Source organism: Salvelinus fontinalis, chromosome 18, assembly GCF_029448725.1.
Source record: "Salvelinus fontinalis isolate EN_2023a chromosome 18, ASM2944872v1, whole genome shotgun sequence".
In the NCBI taxonomy this organism is placed as follows: Eukaryota; Metazoa; Chordata; class Actinopteri; order Salmoniformes; family Salmonidae; genus Salvelinus; species Salvelinus fontinalis.
In genome coordinates, this window is record NC_074682.1 from 22011001 (window position 1) to 22034032 (window position 23032).

Genomic DNA, 23032 nt, shown 5'->3' on the forward strand with positions numbered 1-23032 from the left:
TTAAAAGAACCTTCAACCTCCAATAATAGGATTGGAAACCTGTGCATGACTACAGTGACACATGTCTACACTCATTTTCAAACAGGTATTCTGTGAATATAAGACAGAGTGGTAGGCATTATTTTAAATACTGTAACAAAATTGCTTACTGCTTCCAGGATCAAGGTTAGCAGCCCTAAAACATGTAGTACACCCAGTGACGGAAGAGGAAGCGATGCATCCCACTCGCTGTTCAATGAATGTCAATGGGCTTCTTCGTCATTGCAGGCGACTGCCTACTGACTGATCTACAAATAAACTTCCATCATCAATAACTACTCGTTATTATTCGTAGATCAGTCAGTCCTTTACAATTGACCAATAATACATACGGTTTTAATCCTCTCGAATTTGGCCATTGAACTAACTAGACCAGCCTCGATGAGTCTATGGAAGACACACCAATTAAGTAGACCAGAACTGGCCATTTTTTTCAACGGTAAACGGCCTCAGTGAACTATCTTCATTTATCCACCATCTTTTGTAGAACTACATCTACACTGGCTGCATTTAGACAGGCAGCAACAATTCCGTTTTTTTTGTTTTTTTTTTACACTAATTGGTCTAAAAGACCAATATCAGAATTGGGTTGCCTGTCTAAACGCAGCCATAGATGTGCAGCTTGAACGAAGCCTTAACTGCTAGGTGTACTGTGCTCTGATTGGTTAATAATGTGTTGCACATGGTCTATTATCACCTGTAGTAGCGAGGTTCTGAACAGAAGCCCCGACGGTACAGGCAACAGGTCAGATGGACTAAACCTGCGCGATTAACAGAATGTGGTGTTACTAGCACAAAGCCTGTAGAATTACAGGTAAGCGAAATTATAAAACAATAGGGAATAGATTACTTGTATATTTTATTTGATATTAAACTGAATGATTCTTGAAATTAAAACAAATGTATAGTCTTCATATTTTGCTGTAAACTATTTGCATGGCCACTGTATTTTGCCAAGATTGTATGGCTACTGTTAATAAGACACAATACCAGCGTTTACTCATATGAGCTATATCCTCAATACAATTGCCTTTGTTAAAACATAGCTGAAATAGTCCTATGGGAGTGGCAAGATCAGAAAAATACTTTGACCATGGTGTTGAATATCAGCTAGCAAATCTTAACCTGCCTAATGACAATGAAGTGTTATTGCCCATGTTACTTTAATGCCCCCAGCGCATGTGCATGTCTGAACAATTTCTGCAACAATGTTTATAGTGCAGTTTGTCCTAAATGGATGGGGAATGACACATTTGTTTTTCATTGTGTGTCAGGTGACTCACCATCAAAGTCACATATTGGTTAGATTCAATATGCCCAAATGGCTTCTGAGAGCTGAGCCAATTGAGTAAGCCCTTTGATCAGTGGATAATAATATTGTTCTGATTAATAAGTATATGTACTTCTTTGTCAGAAGTGGTGAGTTGTAGTAATGATTAACTAGATGATCTGTGGTCTGTCATTCTGAGGAGATGTCAGCAGGTTTTTACCCCACCTGCATAATAGCTATTAAAGCTTTGTACACACAGTAAAGCAACTGAATATACTCTGTGGTGATAACCTTCATAAATGTATTTTCCCTTCTTGTGAACCCTCAAGCAATATTTTCCAAGACTTTGCTTTCAGCCATAGAGCACACATTGGCATGCTAGGGGTATAAGGGTTCAAGTATTTTGTCTCTTGGTTAAACATCTGTGAAATACATAGTACAAGACACAATGGAGGTTATTAATTTAAAATATTAAGCGCTTGGGACTGGAAGGTTCTATCTGCAAAAAGCAGATTCTGAGATAAGACAATTGACTTAAAAGTGGCGGCAGGTAGCCTAGTGGTTAGAGCCAGTAACCGAACGGTTTCTGGTTCAAATACCCAAGTTGACAAGATGAAAAATCAATCGATGTGCCATTGAGCAAGCCACTTAACAATAATTTGCTCCAGGGGTGCCATACTACTATGGCTGACCCTGTAAAACAAACATTTCCGTACTACTATGGCTGACCCTGTAAAACAAACATTTCAGTACACCTATCCAGTGTATGTGACAAAAATATTTTTGCCGGTAAAGTAACCGAGTGGTTAAAAGTGTTGGGCCAGTAACCGCAAGGTTGCTGGTTCAAATTCCCTAGCTGACTAGGTGAAAAAAGTCTGTGCCCTTGAGCAAGGCGCTTAACCCTAATTGCTCCTGTATGTTGCTCTGGATGAGAGCGTCTGCTAAATGACGTAAATGTAAAAGGTTCTGTATCCCCATTGGTTTGAATGGTGTCAGCAATTTTATGTTGTATTCCTTTGAATTTAACATGAATTGGGGTATTTACAGTATCATATAGGTGACAAAAATGCAGATAGAATCTTAAGTCCTAAGCTCTCGATATTGTGCATATCTCACATCTAGTGAAACATACATTGGAACATGCTATACAGTAGGAGACTGATATCCACTGATAAGGCATTTTATTACTTTTTTTCTTCTATCCAGTATCGACTGTATTGTTATTCCCCTTTGGAACACTTGTCTTTTGAACCAGAATAGATGATGTCGTGTACTATCCATTGTCTGAATGACCTGCTACTGCCCTGCTATTTGCATGAGATCAGTCTAGATTGTGCCAGGTTGAAAGACAACAAACGTTATCACGAACTTCACATTCAAATTCAGAGCTCAAGAGCTGAAGATTGCAGGTTGGATGTATACTTTACATAAATGCTTGTGGATAGGGGACTTAACTTCCACAGGGAAATGGCCTGGTCAGGCTGGAGCACAGTAACGTGACAAAGCCTCAGCAGTGAACAGAACAGGACTGCTATTGTGTATACTGACCTACTTAATAGCCCCACTCAGGTGTTGAAACCAGAGTAGAGGCATTTCTTATAAATCAGGTATTACTTTATTATGGTCTCAGTCACAACACCACAAGAGCTACTTCAATATAATATTTGAGGTTTTTATCTCACATCTGTTTGTTAGTTGTGCATTCACACAATATGGAAAAAGGTGTGAAGAGGGATGTTCAACAATAGCTCCATCGTTACCTACATTATTCTACATTTTTCAAAGACATACAGAAGAGGCTACTCTATCTATACCAACAGGTATATGGTTAAGTAGGATGCAGCGTTAAGGAGGGATATCATTTCTATTGTCTTTCATTCTCGCTGAAATTGATCCTGCTGAAGGAGATTAGAGTAGCGTGCTGTAATCTGAGTCACGTGTGGCCAGGAGAGTAGTTAGCTAAGATATCGCAAGATATGGGGGGGGGGGGGGGGGGGGGGCGGGGGGGGGGGAGAGAAGAGAGAGAGAGAAGTTTTATTTGTGGACAATTAGATAAGAAATAGTAATGAGTGGTATATTCAAAGTTCCAAGTTTAGTTAATGATTTTATTCATACATCAAGTTGTTTTGTATTTCTTTTTGACAGGGAAAGAACGGTTCTCCACTACCAACTTCTATTACTACCTTGGACTTGAGAAACCTTCATCTTTACAATGCCAAAGAGTGACACATGGCCTGGTGGCGTCGCCATAGGGACGATCACTGGCATGGACAGTGCAGGCAGCTGTGACAGTGTTGTCAGAATGAACTCTGGATTTGTAAGTACATTTGGTCATCCTCCCATTTCTCAAGTTGTATTCCTGAACCTGCATAGGAAAGCAAGCTGTCCCAACAAGAAATCGATTTTGTGACAAATGACTGCATTTCACAATTAACTAAATTGACAATAGCTTCAGGGATTTGTGGGGGACAGTTTGACATTTTGGCAATGAAGCCCCTTTTTCTACTCACTCAGTCAGATGAATTCATGGCAACGATTTGTTTGTCTTTTAAGTTGGTCTGGTGTGTCTTACAGAGTGACAATAGCCTCAAGCACCTGTCTGCTGAGGAGAGGGCATGTCTCATGTTCTTGGAGGAGACCATAGAGTCCCTAGAGACTGAGGAGGACAATGGACTGTCCAATGATGAGCCTGACTGCCTGCCCACCACCGGCAACGTGGCCACCAAGATGGCCCACCTCTCTGCCTCCATGGGCCAAAACAAGCTCAACAGTGAGTGACCTGCCCAGGAGGCAATTACATCCTCTTGAATATCAACATACCGTACTTCAGTGGTTTGTATTCATGGATGCCAAAGGAAGCCAGTCTTCCCTAAAAAATTGACCAAGAAAAAGATATACAATTATTTATCTTTCATCTCTGTGTTTTCATCATTTTCCTTCAATTCGGAAGAGGCTGAATGTACACTCTATATACAAAGGGTATGTGGACACCCCTTCAAATAAGTGGATTCGGCTATTTCAGCCACACCCATTGCTGACAGGTGTAAAAAGTTGAGCACACAGCCATGCAACCTTCATAGGTTGACTTTCAACGTGGCACCGTCATAGGATGCCACCTTTCCAACAAGTCAGTTTGTCAAATTTATGCCCTGCTAGAGCTGCCCCAGTCAACTGTAAGTACTTTTATTGTGAAGTGGAAACTTCTAGGAGCAACAACGGCTCAGCCACGAAGTGGTAGGCCACACAAGCTCACAGAACGGGACCACAGAGCCCATAGCGCGTAAAAATAGTCTGTCCTTGTTTGCAACACTAACTACCGAGTGACAAACTGCCTCTGGAAGCAATGTCAGCACAAGAACTGTTGGTCAGGATGAAATGGGTTTCCATGGTCGAGCAGCCGCACACAAGCCTAAGATCACCATGTGCTATGCCAAGCGTCGGCTGGAGTGGTGTGCGGCTCGCCGCCATTGGACTCTGGAGCTTCCGACGGACGAATCTGGCTTTGGCGGATGCCAGGAGAGCGCTACCTGCCCCAATGCATAGTGCCATCTGTAAAGTTTGGTGGAAGAGGAATAATGGTCTGGGGCTGTTTTTCCTGATTCGGGTTAGGCCCCTTTGTTCCAGTGAAGGGAAATCTTAATGTTACAGCATACAATGACATTCTAGATTATTCTGTGCTTCCAACTTTGTGGCAACAGTTTGGGGAAGGCCCTTTCCTGTTTCAGCATGACAATGTCCCTGTGCACAAAGCGAGGTCCATACAGGAATGGTTTGTCGAGATCGGTGTGGAAGAACTTGACTGGCCTGCACAGAGCCCTGACCTCAACCCCATCGACCACCTTTGGGCTGAATTGGAACACCGACTGCGACCCAGGCCTAATCGCGCAGGTGTCCACATACTTTTGGTCATGTAGTGTATCACGGTCGCTAGGCAAATTAACTAACAGGTTATAGAGCAAACAACACATTTATCACAACACACAGGTTGTGATATGGCTTTTTTTCCTGGATTCCATAGTGATTTTTACCCACGCACCGCTACTGTAGTACATTCATCCATTTCAGCAGGGGAAAAAAGCATCTAATGATCATTTTGTTTGTCTTTTAGCTGTATCAAAATATCCCAGTGATGAGTACGGTTACCTGGTTCCTACTCCATTCATCCTGGCCAACAGCACCTCCTGCATCCTGTCCAAGCCCAGGCCAGGAATACCCCCAAATAATGAGAACTCTCACCCAAAGCCCCAGGTCACTGCCTTGGACAACACGCCATCTCAGAGCCATCACCCTTATGTACCCTCTGAGGTCAATGTTGTGGTGATACCCCCTCCATCAAAGCCCAAAGACTACCCTTGTCAGAGACCACCCCCTTCACCCAGGGGCCCTCTGTCCTATGAGACCCTAGTGCAGCTGAGGAAGAGTGCGTCCATGAAGAGAACCCTTCAAAGTTCCACAGCTGAGACCAGAGACTGGAACAGGCAGCCCTCTTCATCAACCGTTCCCATTGACCTGCACCATGGGAGCACACCCAGAGACCCCTCAGTCACCCCAGCCCAGGTCACACTCCTCCAAGAGCCCAGCAAGCAGAATGACAGTCCTCCAGTAGTGTTCCCAAAACCCCCCAAAATACCCTCCCACATTGCCCTGAATACCCAAAAGGGTACAGCCAACCCCACCACAGACTCCAGTGCTCCTTCCTTGAGCTCATCACCCACTGACAGGCATTTGTCGGACCCCCAAAAGGTGAGAAAGGAGGCCCTGCAGAAGCTGGGGCTCCTGAGCGACAATAATGAGTCCCAACCTAAGTCTGTTACGCCACTGTGCTCCTCCAAATTGCACTCCACCTGTGACCTAACTTCAGCCAGTGTGGGAGTTAAATCTCAACCCCACGGTAACTCAACAAGAAGCCAGCCCTCATACACCTCCCAAGGACCCAGAGAACCTAGCAGCAGGCCGGTACAAAGCAGCAGCTTCCTCCATCGCTCTAGGAGTGAGGAGCAGCCCCCCATACCTCCCTCACACCTGACCAAACCCAGTGGGGTCAAAGCTGCCACCCTAGAGCGTTCTGGGGTGGGGCTTGGGACCTACGTGGCCGACCACCGGAAACCTCCCCAGGATGGACGTTGCACCCCACCTGCTCCCATCAAAGCCCCAGAGCAGGAGAAAACAACTCTCGCTGCCCAGCCAGTGTCCACTCACAAGACCCCGCACTGCCCGGGCTTCAGTGTGGTGATGGTGCCCAGCATGGGAGAAGACAGACGAGAGGCTCTTAGGAAGCTGGGGCTGCTGAAAGACTAGGCCTGGAGAGAAGGTAGCCGTATCTCTTCCCATTGGATAAATGGATCTTTATAAATGGATAAATTATAAATGGATAAATGGTATCAAATGGAACAGACTTCCACCACCGTAGGCAGAGAAGCAGCATAAAGAGGGAATTGAATGGATTTCTGTAAATATTTTTAGCACTAAATGTGCTGGTTTATCAGGAAAATACCTTCTTTCTTCCTTTTCTGTCTGTAAAACCTCTTACTGCAGTTTAGTTTTCATGTCAGTTGTTTATTAACATGATATTTGCAAATTGTTTCTAAAGGGTTTTGCTGTTACAGAATCAGTCACTGCACACTTATACAGTAGATCAGAGGAATGAATGCAACAGGCTGATTCAGAGGGGTTGGGTTAAATGCGGAAGACACATTTCAGTTGAATGCATTCAGTTGTACAACTGACTAGGTATCCCCCTTTCCTATTCATCATATTTTTGGTATAATTGCTGTGTAACAGACTGCGTTCATTGTATGCTTGAGATGAGAACATGTATTTGACCATACACTAAAAAGTTAGCCTATTTTGTGTCAGATTGTGAACATTTCCTTAATTTCCCCCAACCAGACTGAGCTTCTTGTTGTTAAATTACAGCCATGTTTTTCCAACCATCACAGCCCCATCGGAGAATATTTTTTGTAAAAAAAGATAAAGAATTATTTATATTCCCGAGACCCAACAATACATTTTTGTCTTCTCTAATGGACATTTGTTTTTGGTCCATATCTCTAAAGGCCATACATGCCATTCTGTTAGGGCCCATTGTACCTTTGAGAGGACATTCTGGGCTTTTCAATGATATCACTTGTGTGACTTGATTTTTTTTCTTCCTGGTTCTCAAAAATGGCTACCATCACAATTAGCACATTTTATAGTAAGTGTATAATTGTAAGTAGCATTTTTGTGATTTTGATATTCAAATTGTTTCTAATAGGTAAATATAATTTCTTCACATTAAATAAGATATTGTTAATAAAGTGGACATCAAGATGTGCTGTTTTTCACGTACTGTCCCCATTTACTGTAATGTTATTTTTTTTAAATTTACTATAAACAAGTCCCAAAGAAACGTTTATTCACCCAAAACACAACCTTCCCACCTGCCTTACCTTTCTCCCCCTCGATGCACCCTCCTCTCTTACAGACTACTAATTTTACACATGGCACTTTCGCAATGAGAAAGCCTACTCAGCTGTCTGTGTGTCATCAGATTATCTTGGACTGCACCTCTATGAACTTGTCCTACTGAACAGACCGACCAGTGCTTTCTTTTCTGTGCTGGTCATTGTTGTTGTCCAAAGAGCTCTTTCTTTTCATTTAACAGTATAAGAGAAAGGTCAGTATCTTATATATTGTTGGAACACTCTCTGGTAATTGTCATATCATCAGTGTCTCTATAGTACCACTGCAGTTCTCTCTCAGTGAGGTATTATTATAGTGGAGCCGTATCCAAGTCTGAGCAGAGTACTTTGCATACGATGGTGTCACATCTCGCAACTGAAAGAACCGCTGTCGGTCAAGTCATATTGAACAATAGATGAAAAAAATCTATCCATTGCCTAAGTGGGAAACACGATACGGAGAAAGAAGAGATGGTTTGATTCAATGATATTCAGATGAAAGGGACACACAACCCTGATTGATTTTCCATTGTGATGGCAATGTATGTGGTTAGGGACATTAACTTAAATGTCATATTCAGAATTGTCAGAGGTATTGTAATTTGTAATTTTTTGGAATGCTAAATACATTTTTCTGCCGAGGAAGCCTGGCTCAGATTGCTTGTAAAAACCAATTCAAGTTGGCTGTGTCACTCAGCTCCCTGGAGATCACAAGGTCGGTCCACACTTGTCTTGTTTGCAGACAACAGGGAGGTTTGTCTTTGACACATCTTTTCAGAGGCCAGGAAACCGGAAGCTAACCTACACGGTCACCTGTGGCCTGTTAACGCTCTGCTAATATGACAACACCACCCTGGCCACAGAGCACTCGTTGAGTCATCCATCTGATGTCACATTGAAACTGGTTTAACATGTTTGTGCATTTCTTCCCTGATGGTGAAGATGACCTTCCTATTACTGATGCTCACAGCTAAATATTTTACAACCAGACGCATTCTGTGAAGTGATTGAGAACTAGACATGAAATGAACAAGATCTACAGAAAATGTATTGTATTAACAGTTAATCCAAAAACCACAACAGTGATAAATAGTACATTCGGGGTTGGATAAACCATCCTATCACAGCCTTAAGAGTCAGTGCAAGCACTATGGTGTGTGGCATTAGGTAGTAGCATAATGTTAGCTAACATTTAAAAAGGTACTAAAAAACAAACACACCAGTAACATCACATTGCCAGACCAAGTGTCCATGTAAACGTGACATTATATTGCTGGTTAGCAAAAGTTCAATAGTGCACCAACACCACAGGGTCAATCACAGTGGATTAACAAAATACTCTACCTAAACAAGTCAACAAATAGGTCTCTAGGAGTCAAAAAGGGTGGCAGGTAAAATTTGAGAGGTTGCAGAAGAGTGCCCCTCTAGCCCAGATCTCTCAGTTCCCCTCATAGGGGATGTGCGTTTTGCTTTTCTTCCTCTTCACCTTGCCATTGGATGGGGTGATCCCCAGTGACTCGAGGCGGAAGGGACGAGGGAGGAGGGATTCAGTGCTGAGTGAGGGGCCGATGTTGGAGCCGCTGGAGGTCAGGTGAGGCGTCCCGTTCCCCTGGGGTGCTGAGTGAACTGCTGCAGGGGAAGAGGTCATCAGTGGGACAACAGCAAATATAGGGCAAAGGATCTGTTGAAGTTAAGTGGATAGCAGGCTAGATCTTTTTAATGTTTCCAGTAACTGACTTGGACCCTTATAAAACAGTTGTATACTAGCAAGCAGTGCGTTGGTATTGTATGTGGTGCTATTACAAAAGTTAATTCCAAAAGTATCTGAATTGTATTATTTTCTTATAATTTCAGGCACCTCCCCCTTCGGCCTGCACACCTTATTAAATACCGATTCATAGTTTGCCTGTTTTTATGTTAACATTAACTACACCTCAGTCACAGTTGTGCTTTAACATCTGCATTGCTTGCTGTTTGGGGTTTTAGACTGGGTTTCTGTATAAGCACTTTATGACATGTAAAAAGGGCTTTATAAATACATTTGATTTGATTTGAGTTGTAACTCCAGCGACAGTTGAACTCAGATAAGAGTGCCCTCTGCAGTTTTCAGTAAGAAAAAAACCCTATCCATGTATAACATTTACAGTAAGAGCAGTGAAAATGCACTGGGCTGGGCGAGGCTAACATAGTTTATTTGTGTAAATACAGTACATTTTTAGTGAGCAGATCTCCTCTCCCTCCTGTAGCCTGGACTGTGGAGTCAGGGGAAGGGCCTGTAGCTCCTGGTCTTACCCAGTCCCTTCAGGGGCTCACCGCCCAGCAGCTGGTTGGCTCTCTTAGGCTTGAAGTAGTTGCTGGCGAAGTTCTCGCTGTCGCTGCGGTTCAACATCTCCTTATATCGGTCCTCGTCATCCTGCACAAAACATAGGCAACAATGAGGGATCATAGACATTTTATGTTTTAATTCTCATATCCCATAAGGAACGTTTTTAAAAAGATGAGTACACACCTGAAAGGACTCTCCTGTGTCAGCCACTGAGCTCCTGCGTACAGAGAGCCTCTGAGCTGAAGGAGCTACTGCTGAAAGAGAGATGGGACAGAGGATCCACGCAATCTCAACATATAAAATCTACACAAAAAGTCCATCCACTAAAAATGTGAACATTAATCCTATCTTCAAAGAAATCCTCACAACATAATTTCTCCCCGTCCTACAATCACCTGATGGCAGGGCCGTTTTCTGCACCACCACCTCAGGCAGCCTCCAGGTGGTGCCGTCTTCATCCCAGGTGGCCTCCTTCCGCAGGCGGTCTAGGTTGCTGTAGTTGCAGTCACGGCGCACCAGAGGGGCCATGCGCTCCAGCAGTGCCTGCAGCAAATGGCCCTCCCTCTCCAGCCTGCGGACGGTGACCAGGTAGTCGTTTCTCTCTAGCTCAAACTCCGCCTGCAGGTCCCGGATCTCTAGCTTGGCCGCCTTCAGCTGTGAAATCACATCAGGAGAACACCACTTAAAACTAGACCATACAGGCTTAGGTTTACTCTTAAATCTTATATCTACATCACAGTTCATAATGTATTCTTAACAGAATCAGCAATCAGAATCAATTTTAAAAAATGTGTGTAAGAAATCTAGTACAGGAACATGCGTGCTAGTAGATAAATCATTCATCTGGCATTTATTTTCCATGAAGATGACCCACCTTGCCCTGGGTGTTCTCTAGGAGCCGACTCTTAGCATGGACCTCCTCCTGGATGGAGTCGTAGACATTGAGCATCACATTGTCACTCTCCTCACGGTTCTCTGCCAGGGCCTCAATCAGCTGCTTCTTCCTCTGGTCTGCCAGGGTCTTCCTCTGTCGGTGTCTCTGCTGTAACTCTTTGTTCCGAGCCTGCTCCCCTCCCACCACTTCCTGCTCCAACTGCTGCAGCCTGGAGACAGGATAGGGCACCAAGTCACACTATCACACCACTGGACATGATGTTATGCAAAGGGTATATTGTGGGTGTGTGGTCACTCACCTCTCGAGGACATGCTTCTGGTCCAGAGGGCCTGGGGTGCCAATGGGAGGGGAGTCTGCATTCTCCTCCCCCTCAGACCCTGTCTGGACACTGGTCACCTGGCGAGATGCCTGTGTCTGTCTCACCTACAAGAAGAGAAGTTACACATGTCATTAAAGGGGCCGCTCTATTCTGATGTGTACTACTACAAAATGCATGCATAACCTGTTATCCACAAGTACTGGGAACTTGAGGCATGTGTACCTTGGCCAGGGCTGGTTCCAAATCAGCATGCTCATGTGGGGCAGCAGTGACACAGCATGATTCCTCCTCAAGAGCTTGTTTCATAAGAATGGAGATCTCTGACTCTAGGCAATGAGAAAACAAGGCATAGTATCATGTAAAGTACTAGAGCAACATCTATACACTTGAGTGCTAAAGGTATTTATCTTAATAAAATCTCTTATTAAAATCCTTGGCTATGGTTGTCTAACTGTGTGATAATGAATTGGTTGGTTATTCTAATGTACACAGGGATATTGTAATGGTACCAGCCGTGGTAATATAGTGCCCTCTGCTGGCCCTAGACTTCTCCAGACTGGACAGCTTGGTCTCATATGAAGAGCGCAGAACAGCTATGTCCTCCTGTAGCTTGGCCTTGGACTCCTGCTCAGCGTTATACTCAGCCTGAAGCCTAGCCAGCTTCTCCTCGTACTCCTGGAGGTCACAAATAGGTCAGTTCATCTACCCCTCCCACTCAACAGCCTCTCAGTCAACTAACCCTGTGGAAGAGTACCCTACCCACCTCTTTAATCTTCTCCTTCTCCTCCAAAGTACTGCTGGACTGTGGCCTTGATGGACCAGCAGAGGGCCCCGCAGACAACTGACCAGCCAGAAGCGCTGATGAAAATGGTACAATTGAGAATAATCCAATTTTAGACAAGACATAATAACCTAGCAGTTTGATCTTCTATGTGAAAACTCTTACTCTCAATGGTAAGACAAAGTGTGGAGAAAAACATGGTTCTCACATGACAGGTTGCCACTGCCCAGCTGGCCAGAGATGAGGGCGCGTAGTTGCTTGATTTCCTCCTGATACTCTCGGAGTAGGGCATCCTTGGGGTCCTCATTGATGCGGGGCCTGTTCTGGATGTTCTTGGCCCTGTTGGCGTAGCGCAGGGTGCTCAGGCTCTCCTCATAGTTGTTGTCTGCAGGTGAGAGGCAGGCCACCATCAGGGTGCGAGTGTTCCCTCCCAGGGAGTCCTGCAGCAGCCGGGTCAGCTTGGAGTCTCGGTAGGGGATGTGTTTGGAGCGGCCATCCACCAGGGCAGAGATGACGTTGCCCAGAGCCGACAGGGACAGATTGATCTTGGTGGCCTCACGGAGCCGCTCCCCGGTGGCACCAGTCTTAGACTGCCTCTCACTGCCTGCCAGGTCAACCAGGTTCAGTTTGCCCGCACGCAGGTGGTCCTCGCCAGCTGAATCTGAGACCACAGGACAGACAGTGAATGTTTGACCTCAAAGCCAAGGGCTAACACAGACAAGAACACGCATTATGGTTGAGTTAGCTGTCATAATCTGCCGTACTAGTTTCTCTCCCTTCTTTTGGACCCTGAGATCTAGATACACTGTGTATGCATATACAGTGCATTCGGAAAGTATTCAGACCCCTTCTCCTTTTCCACATTTTGTTACATTACAGCCTTATTCTAAATTTGATTAAATTAACATTTTTTCCTCATTAATCTACACACAATACCCCATAATGACAAAGCGAAAACAGGTTTTTACGAGTTTTTGCAAATGTTAGAAAATAAAAAACAGAAATACCTTATTTAATTAAGTATTCAGATCCTTTGCTATGAGACTCAAAATTGAGCTCAGGTGTATCCTGTTTCCATTGATTACCCTTGAGATGTTTCCACAAATTGATTGGCAGAATTTGGAATGATTTGGAATGGCACAAACCTGTCTATATACGCTCCCACAGTTGACAGTGCATGTCAAAGCAAAAACCAAGCCATGAGGATGAAGAAATTGTCCAAAGACCCCCGAGACAGGAGTGTGTCAAGGCACAGATCTAGGGAAGGGTACTGGAGCACTGAAGGTCCCCAAGAATACAGTGGCCTCCATCATTCTTAAATGGAGGAAGTTCGGAACAACCGAGACTCTTCCTTGAGCTGGCTGCCCAGCCAAACTGAGCAATCGGGGGAGAAAGGCCTTAGTCAGGGAGGTGACCAAGAACCCGATGGTCACTCTGACAGTGCTTCAGAGGGACAACCATCTCTGCAGCAGTTCACCAATCAGGCCTTTATGGAGAGTGGCCAAACGGAAGCCACTCCTCAGTAAAATCACTGCCAAAGGGGCTTCAACAAAGCACTGAGTAAAGGGTCTGAATACTTATGTAAATGTGACATTTCAGTTTTGTATTTTTTATAAGTTTGCAAAAATGTCTAAAAACATGTTTTTGCTTTTTCACTACGGGGTATTGTATGTAGATTGACGAGGGGAAAAAATATTTCATCAATTTTAGAATAAGTCTTTAACATAACAAAATGTTGAAAATGTCAAGGGGACTGAATACTTTCCGAATGCACTGTATATAAGGTTTAGCTTGTCAATCATGCTGTACAACATTGGCAGCTAACAGCTGAATTGCAGCCCATACAGTGGAAGTCGAAAGTTTACAAACACTTATTTTGGAGTCATTAAAAAAAAATTCAGCCACTCCACAAATTTCTTGTTAACAAACAATAGTTTTTGGCAAGTCGGTAAGGACATCTACTTTGTGCATGACACAAGTAATTTTTCCAAAAATTGTTTACAGACAGATTTTCACTTATAATTCACTGTATCACAATTCCAGTGGGTCAGAAGTTTACATACACTAAGTTGACTGTGCCTTTAAACAGCTTGGAAAATTCCAGAAAATGATGTCATGGCTTTAGAAGCTTCTGATAGGCTAATTGACATCATTTGAGTCAATTGGAGGTGTACCTGTGGATGCATTTCAAGGCCTACCTTTAAACTCTGTGCCTCTTTGCTTGACATCATGGGAAAATCAAAAGAAATCAGCCAAGACCTCAGAAAAAGAATTGTAGACCTCCACAAGTCTGGTTCATCCTTGGGAGCATTTTCCAAATGCCTGAAGGTACCATGTTCATCTGTACAAACAATAGTATGCAAGTATAAACACCATGGGACCACGCAGCCGTCATACCGCTCAGGAAGGAGACGCGTTCTGTCTCCAAGAGATTAACGTACTTTGGTGTGAAAAGTGCAAATCAATCCCAGAATAACAGCAAAGAACCTTGTGAAGACGCTGGAGGAAACAGGTACAAAAGTATCTATATCCACAGTAAAACAAGTCCTATATCGACATAATCTGAAAGGCCGCTCAGAAAGGAAGAAGCCACTGCTCCAAAACCGCCATAAAAAAGCCAGACTACGGTTTGCAACTGCACATGGGAACAAAGATCATACTTTTTCGAGAAATATCCTCTGGTCTGATGAAACAAAAATAGAACTGGTTGGCCATAATGACCATCGTTATGTTTGGAGGAAAAGGGGGAGGCTTGCAAGCCGAAGAGCACCATCCCAACCGTGAAGCACGGGGGTGGCAGTATCATGTTGTGGGTGTGCTTTGCTGCAGGAGGGATTGGTGCACTTCACAAAATAGATGGCATCATGAGGAAAGAAAATGATGTGGATATATTGAAGCAACATCTCAAGACATCAGTCAGGAAGGTAAAGCTTGGTCGCAAATGTGTCTTCCAAATGGACAATGACTACAGGCATACTTCCAAAGTTGTGGCAAAATGGCTTAAGGACAACAAAGTTAAGGTATTGGAGTGGCCATCACAAAGCCCTGACCTCAATCCTATAGAAAATGTGTGGGGAGAACTAAAAAGCTAGTGCGAGCAAGGAGGCCTACAAACCTGACTCAGTTACACAAGCTCTGTCAGGAGGAATGGGCCAAAATTCACCCAACTTATTGTGGGAAGCTTGTGGAAGGCTACCTGAAACGTTTGACCCAAGTTAAACCATTTAAAGGCAATGCTACCAAATACTAATTGAGTGTATGTAAGCTTCTGACCCACTGGGAATGTGATGACAGAAATAAAGCTGAAATAAATCATTCTCTCTAATATTTTTCTGACATTTCACATTCTTAAAATAAAGTGGTGATCCTAACTGACCTTGACAGGGACTTTTTACTAGGATTAAATGTCAGGAATTGTGGATAACCGAGTTTAAATGTATTTGGCTATAGTGTATATAAACTTCCTACTTCTACTGTATGTAAATATACCGAACCAGTCAAAAGTTTGGACACACCTACTCATTCCATGGTATTTCTTTATTTTTACTATTTTCTACATTGTAGAATAATAGTGAAGACATCAAAACTATGAAATAACACATTTGGAATCATGTAGTAATTTTAAAAAGTGTTAATCAAATCAAGTCAATCTGGAAAATGTCAAGAACTTTTAAAGTTTCTTCAAGTTCAGTCGCAAAAACCATCAAGTGCTATGATGAAACTGGCTCCCATGAGGACCGCCACAGGAAAGGAAAACCCAGAGTTACCTCAGTCGCATAGGATAAGTTAGAGTTAACTGCACCTCAGACTGCAGCCCAAATAAATGCTTCACAGCGTTCAAGTAACAGACACATCTCAACATCAAGTGTTCAGAGGAGACTGCGTGAATCAGGCCTTCATGGTCAAATTGCTGGAAAGAAACCACTACTAAAGGACAGCAATAATAAGAAGAGACTTGCTTGGGCCAAGAAACACGAGCAATGGACATTAGACCGGTGGAAATCTGTCCTTTGTTCTGATGAGTCTGAATGAGAGATTTTTGGTTCCAACCGCCATGTCTTTGTGAGATGCAGAGTAGTTGAGCGGATGACCTCCGCGTGTGTGGCTCCCACCGTGAACCATGGAGGAGGAGGTGTGATGGTGCTTTGCTGGTGACACTGTCTGTGATGTATTTAGAAGTCAAGGCACACTTAACCAGCATGGCTACCACAGCATTCTGCAGCGATACGTTATCCCATCTGGTTTGCGCTTTGTAGGACTATCATTTGTTTTTCAACAGGACAATGACCCAACACACCTCCAGGCTGTGTAAGGGCTATTTGACCAAGAAGGAGAGTGATGGAGTGCTCCATCAGATGACCTGGTCTCCACAATCACCCAACCTCAACCCAATTGAGATGATGGTTTGGGATGAGTTGGACCGCAGAGTGAAGAAAAAGCAGCCAACATGTGCTCAGCATATGTGGGAACTCCTTCAAGACTGTTGGAAAAGCGTTCCAGGTGAAGCTGGTTGAGAGAATGCCAAAAGTGCAAAGCTGTTATCAGCAAAGGGTGGCTACTTTGAAGAATCTAAAACATAAAATATATTTAGATTATATTTAAATATAAATATATTTAGATATTTTGGTTAGTACATGATTCCATCTGTGTTATTTTATAGTTTTGATGTCGTCACTATTATTCTACAATGTAGAAAATTGTAAAAAATAAAGAAAAACCCTTGAATGAGTAGGTGTGTCCAAACTTTTGACTGGTACTGTAGCTAAATTAACAAATTAAGAAATGCGATAGTTAATTGTCATTGAGGGAGGGAGGGAATATCATGTCACATCCAGGGGGAAGCCTTTGAGCCTAGGTCAGAGTAAAAGACATGTCCTCTGAGAGTAATTGAACAAGGCACCTTGCAGCAACTGGTCTCCATTGGTAGTTTGCCAGCTACTCCTCGACCACAACCAATATGCAGAATATTATGTTATGTATACTGAGTGTACAAAACATTAGGAACACCTTCCTAATATTCAGTTGCATCCCCTTTTGCACTCAGAACAACCTCAATTCGTCAGGACATGGACTCTACAAGGTGTCGAAAGAATTCAACATGGATGCTGCCCCATGTTGATGCCAATGCTTCCCACAGTTGTGTCAAGTTGGCTGGCGGTCCTTTGGGTGGTGGACCATTCTTGACACACATGGGAAACTGTTGAGCATGAAAAACCTACCAGCTTTGCAGTTCTTGACACAATGAAACCGGTGTGCCTGGCAGCTGCTACCATACCTGTTCAAAGGTGCTTAAATCTTTTGTCTTTCCCATTCACCCTCTGAATGGCACATATACACAATCCATGTCTCAATTGTCTTAAGACTTATAAATCCTTCTTTAACTGGTCTCCTCCCCTTCATCTACACTGATTGAAGTGGATTTAACAAGTGATTTAAGAGATCATAGGTTTCACCTGTTCAGTCTCATGGAAAGAGCCAATGTTCCTAATGTTTCACTCACCGAACAGTTTATTAGGTACACTAATCTAGTACTGGGTCGGGCCCCCCTTAACTCATAACATGATGCAGCCACCACTATGCTTGAAAATATGGAGAGTGGTACTCAGTAATGTGTTGTATTGGAATTGCCCCAAACATAACACTTGTTATATCATGAAATTGTTGAATAATCCTTTCTGATTAGCTTGAAGGGCATTCTAGGGCGTGCATTATTTCCCACAGTAGAATTTAATGGCTATAGTTCATTTTTACATGTTTTGTTTGAGCTGCTTTTGAAAGCAAGTCGGATTGAAAACAGTATTGGTATTGTTGAATTCGATTTTCATAATAGCAAGCTAGGACTGATGGTTTGTTTAGCTAAACTAACAAGTCTGTTTGTTTGGTTACCACAGCAACTAGTACTTTAGCTATCTAGTAAACTTGCTAGCTACTTCAATGGACGTTGATGGTGTGTTAATGGTATAAAAGGGATAATCAACTCAGGGCTCTATGCGTTCCCTGGAAAATAATGCAACTCCGTGGAAGCTCAGTTCCACTCCGCTAGCGCTTCATGGAACACACCTTCCACGTCGTTCATTATTTTCCATAGAACGCATAGGTTAGTATCGTGGAGTAACTACAATGTAGTTTTCTCCTATCACAGCCATTAAACTCTGTAATGGTTTTAAAGTCACCATTGGCCTCATGGTGAAATCCCTTAGAGGTTTTCTTCCTCTCCGGCACCTGAGTTAGGAAGGACGCCTGTATCTTTGTAGTGACTGGGTGTATTGATACAACATCTAAAGTGTAATTAATAACTTCACCATGCTAAAAGGGACATTCAATGTCAGCTTTTTTTTACCCATCTACCAATAGGTGCTCTTCTTTGTGAGGCATTGGAAAACCTCCCTGGTCTTTGTGGTTGAATCTGTGTTTGGAATTCACTGCTTGACTGAGGAACCTTACAGATAATTGTATGTGTGGGGTACAGAGATGAATTAGTCAGAAAAAAATCATGTTAAACACTATTATTGCACACAGAGTGAGTCCATGCAACTTATTGTTACTTGTTTTGCAAATGTTTACTGCTGAACTTATTGAGGCTTGCCATAACAAAGGGGTTGAATACTTATTGACTCAAGACATTTCAGCTTTTCATTTGTTATTCATTTGTAAAAATGTGTGTACATTTTTTTCCCACTATGACATTATGGGGTATTGTGTGTAGGCCAGTGACCAAAAATCTAAATTTGATCCATTTTAAATTCAGGCTGTAACAACAAAATGTGGAAAAAGTCAAGGGGTGTGAATACTTTCTGAAGGCACTGTATATGGTTTTTGAGGTTATTTATGCAGCTGATAGGGCTGTTTTAGTTCCATGGATTGCAAAGAGACAGAAATATGACTCAACATTCCAGCCTCCTCACTAGTTTCTGTTTAACTCACTGAATATGTGTGTATTAGTGACTCATCTGTAGAGGCGGGTTGTGAATGACTGAGTTTGTGTGTGTTGATGCACAGACAGAGGGGTGATCTCACCTGTGTTGCAGATCTCCATGTGAATCGTAAAGATTGAGTGGGAGCGGGAGGAGTCCTTGTTCATCAGGGTGTAGCCCACAGATCGATTCCCCCAGCCCTGTTCCATAATGCGCTCACACTCCCCCACGCTGTGCACTGTGTGCAAGGAGAGGTCTCGCACATATACACCATGCTCTGGGTGCTCCTTCAGCTGACATCCGCCAACAAGCACACGCACACAAACAACAAACTTGTCATCATATGAGGACACCTTAACAAACTCACAAACAGGCACACACTTCCCTGTCCTATTCTTAAGTCGCCACGGTAACAACCATTGTGCCGGAAATACAAATGCCCACCGCACAATGAAGCGGTTCCTTTCCTATCATCCCATGGCAAGAAACAACCTCTATATCAGAAACATAAATGTGCAGTACTTAAAAAATTAATACCCCTCTAATATTCTGGTACTATGCTTTCTTACCTCCATTTTCTGTTTGGTGTCATTTCCCAAAAGGTCTCGGATTTCTTCATTGTAGATCTCTAAGTAGGAAGCCCTCACCAGGAACTTAGTATTTTCTGCACACTATCTTACACAGAAGACAACTAATGAATAAGAACCTATTCTTGAGAGGAAACACTTGATAATGAAGCACATTCATGTGACCTACAGTAATACAACCTGGCCACTCAAATAGGCCCTGCCAGTCAAGGCCTTGTCTGAGGTCAGCTTTTCCAACCACAGCAATTCTGAAATAATGATCCCCACCAACTTATCCTTGGTGGCATTACAATATTGAAGGTGAAGACTGTACCTGAATGCTTTCGAAGATGTGCTCAAAGGCCCTTGGGATGACCCCTCTCTGGGCTGCTGGCTCAGATACCCCCTGCATGGTGAAGGATTTGCCACTTCCAGTCTGGCCATATGCAAAAATTGTTCCATTGTACCCTTCAGTCACCCCCTGTCAGTAGAAAGAACAGTCTGTTTGCATCAACCATCACATTTTCAATTGACAGTGCAAGGACAAATTGACATGCTTGTAGATTTTTTTTAAGCAATAGGCCTATATGCTTACAATTAATTTCAGCAGTAGATTGATAGCAGCCTCTTCTCTAAATGATGAGCTCCAAGGTCATTAGCAAGGGGATATACTGTAGCTTAGGTGGCAGTGGCACACTTGTTTTCCTAACTGTGACATGTATTTTATTTCAGATCTCTACTGGAGGTGTCCAATAACCCAAGAGCTGGTGCTGCTGCTTGAAATCCACCAAAATCAAGTTGTGGAAATGTAGTAGGATTTATTGTAGGCCTACCTCAACCAAAGGGTAGGCGATCTCGTTGTACATCTGCTCAGTGGTTTGGCCAATGAAGTAGGTTCCATCAAAGGTGAATTGTTTTGGTGGCTCCTCCTTCGCCCCTGGCTTCTTGATCAAACACTGACACCTACTCATCTCTACTGATACTACCATCTTACAATTCAGGATTTGCTCCCTATCATTCATCGGCCGACACCTGACCACTACCTTCACTGACTCTGAAGCCATTTTTGCCTCTGTCTTCTTGGTATGTCTGATATCAGGCAAGCACTGGTGACAAGTTAGGAAGGCAAAGTCTGACACCACTGTTTGCCTATAAGAATGATCTCTTGATATTGGCTACAAAAGTCAATATCATCATTGATATTATTGGCTACCAATGTCAATATCAATCATCAGTTGTTGAATCCATTTCAGGCATTGTGCAAGCTAGCGGCAAGAAACAATACTTGTCGTTACAATAGTTTAGATTACTGTTCATTTGTAGCGAAACAATTAATCTCACTGGCAGCTATGACAGACTTCCTCCAGCTGACATACTATCTAATCAAAATAATAAAGTCTAACATCAACCTGTTGACCTAATCACAGAAATCAGCATGATATAACGTTAGACAGTTGCTAAACTAGCTATTTCACATTGACCAAGTATCAAAGCAAACACAACCTGTAACATTACCGACGTTAGCTAACATATCAGGCCGTTTATCGGTTGGATTGGCAGATGACATGTCCTTCAATGAATACAATCCGTGCACAAAAACAAAACAAAACTGCTAAACAAAGACTATCAGATCGCCCGGTCGCTCTGTCTGTCTGTCTTCCCACGGCGTTCCAAGTTGCTAGGCAACCATACACTTCTGCGATCAACCACGTCATGTTATAAGTGCCAAGAAGAATCGTCCAATCTTCCAAAGTCCATTATAAAAAAAAATCTGCCCAAACAACAGATTTAGGTCAAGTTCATAGAAATATGTGTTCATTTATGCATATGTACAGTACCAGTCACACCTACGTTCTACATTGTAAAAAAAATAGTGAAGACATCAAAACTATAAAATAACACATATGGAATCATGTACTAACCAAAAAAGTGTTAAACAAATCATAATATATTTTAGATTTTATATTCTTCTAAGTAGCCGCCCTTTGCCTTGATGACAGCTTTGCACACTCTTGGCATTCTCCCAACCAGCTCCATGAGGAATGCTTTTCCAACAGTCTTGAAGGAGTTCCCACATATGCTGAGCACTTGTTGGCTGCTTTTCCTTCATTCTGCGGTCCAACTCATCCCAAACAATCTCAATTGGGTTGAGGTTGGGTGATTGTGGAGGCCAGGTCATCTGATGCAGCACTCCATCAGTCTCCTTCTTGGGTCAAATAGCCCTTACACAGCCTGGAGGTGTGTTGGGTCATTGTCCTGTTGAAAACAAATGATAGTCCCACTAAGAGCAAACCAGATGGGATGGCGTATCGCTGCAGATTGCTGTGGTAACCATACTGGTTAAGTGTGCCTTGAATTCTAAGTAAATCACTGACAGTGTCACCCCCACACCATAGTAGTGGTTTCTTTGCAGCAATTCGACCATGAAGGCCTGATTCACTCGGTCTCCTCTGAACAGTTGATGTTGAGATGTGTCTGTTACTTGAACTCTGTGAAGTATATATTTGGGCTGTAATCTGAGGTGCAGTTAACTCTAATGATATCCTCTGCTGCGGGAGGTAACTCTGGGTCTTCCTTTTCTGTGGCGGGCCTCATGAGAGCCAGTTTCATCATAAACCTTGATGGTTTTTGCGACTGCACTTGAAGAAACTTTAAAAGTACTTGACATTTTCAGGATTGACTGACCTTCATGTCTTAAAGTAATGATGGAATGTCGTTTCTCTTTGCTTATTTTAGCTTTTCTTGCCATAATATGGTGTTGGTCTTTTCCCAAATAGGGCTATCTTCTGTATACCACCCCGTCCTTGTCACAACACAACTGATTGGCTCAAACGTATTAAGAAGGAAAGAAATTCCACAAATGTACTTTTAACAGGGCACAACTGTTAATTGAAATGCATTCCAGATAACTACCTCATGATAGCTGTTTGAGAGAATGCCAAGAATGTGCAAAGCTGTCATCAAGGCAAAGGGTGGTGACTTTGAATAATCTCAAATCTAAAATAGATTTTGGATTTGTTTAACACTTTTTTCATTACTATATGATTCCATATGTGTTATTTCATAGTTTTGATGTCTTCACTATTATTCTACAATGTAGAAAATAGTAAAAATAAAGAAAAACCCTTGAATGAGTGGTACTGTATACAATAGTGGTTCCCAAACTTTTTATAGTCCCGTACCCCTTCAAACATTCAACCTCCAGCTGCGTACCCCCTCTTGCACCAGTGTCAGCGCACTCTCAAATGTAGTTTTTTGCCACCGTTGTAAGCCTGCCACACACACACTATACGACACCTTTATTAAACATAAGAATGTGTGTGTTTTTTTCACAACCCGGCCTGTGGGAAGTGGCTCTTATAGGACCAGGGCACAAATAATAATATAATAATAATCAATAATTTTGCTCTTTATTTAACAATCTTACATATAAAACCTTATTTGTTAATCGAAAATTGTGAATAACTCACCACAGGTTA

The 23032-nt window shown here is 42.8% G+C and overlaps 2 protein-coding genes across 3 annotated transcripts; one reads left to right on the plus strand and one right to left on the minus strand.

The window, feature by feature from the left end:
- Nucleotides 1-765: 765 nt before the first annotated feature.
- Nucleotides 766-8068, plus strand: LOC129815152 (specifically androgen-regulated gene protein-like). The gene is made up of 4 exons (XM_055868592.1): nucleotides 766-853; nucleotides 3455-3626; nucleotides 3884-4079; nucleotides 5418-8068. The coding sequence occupies exons 2-4, from the start codon at nucleotides 3522-3524 to the stop codon at nucleotides 6605-6607; spliced, it is 1491 nt and encodes a 496-aa protein (XP_055724567.1). The 5' UTR covers nucleotides 766-853; nucleotides 3455-3521; the 3' UTR covers nucleotides 6608-8068.
- Nucleotides 8069-8778: 710 nt separating this feature from the next.
- kif17 (kinesin family member 17) lies at nucleotides 8779-21247 on the minus strand. Of its 2 annotated transcripts, none has more exons than XM_055868591.1 (14): nucleotides 20387-21247; nucleotides 19888-20034; nucleotides 19557-19658; nucleotides 19091-19280; nucleotides 12282-12734; nucleotides 12056-12150; nucleotides 11802-11967; nucleotides 11515-11618; nucleotides 11272-11396; nucleotides 10953-11181; nucleotides 10474-10732; nucleotides 10262-10329; nucleotides 10045-10165; nucleotides 8779-9381 (listed from the first exon to the last, which is right to left on the minus strand). In XM_055868591.1, exons 1-14 carry the CDS (start codon nucleotides 20615-20617, stop codon nucleotides 9191-9193), a joined length of 2481 nt encoding a protein of 826 aa, XP_055724566.1. In that variant the 5' UTR covers nucleotides 20618-21247; the 3' UTR covers nucleotides 8779-9190. The 2 variants fall into 2 exon arrangements, with proteins under 2 accessions (XP_055724566.1, XP_055724565.1); XM_055868590.1 differs by having other exon boundaries at nucleotides 10262-10332.
- Nucleotides 21248-23032: the final 1785 nt, after the last annotated feature.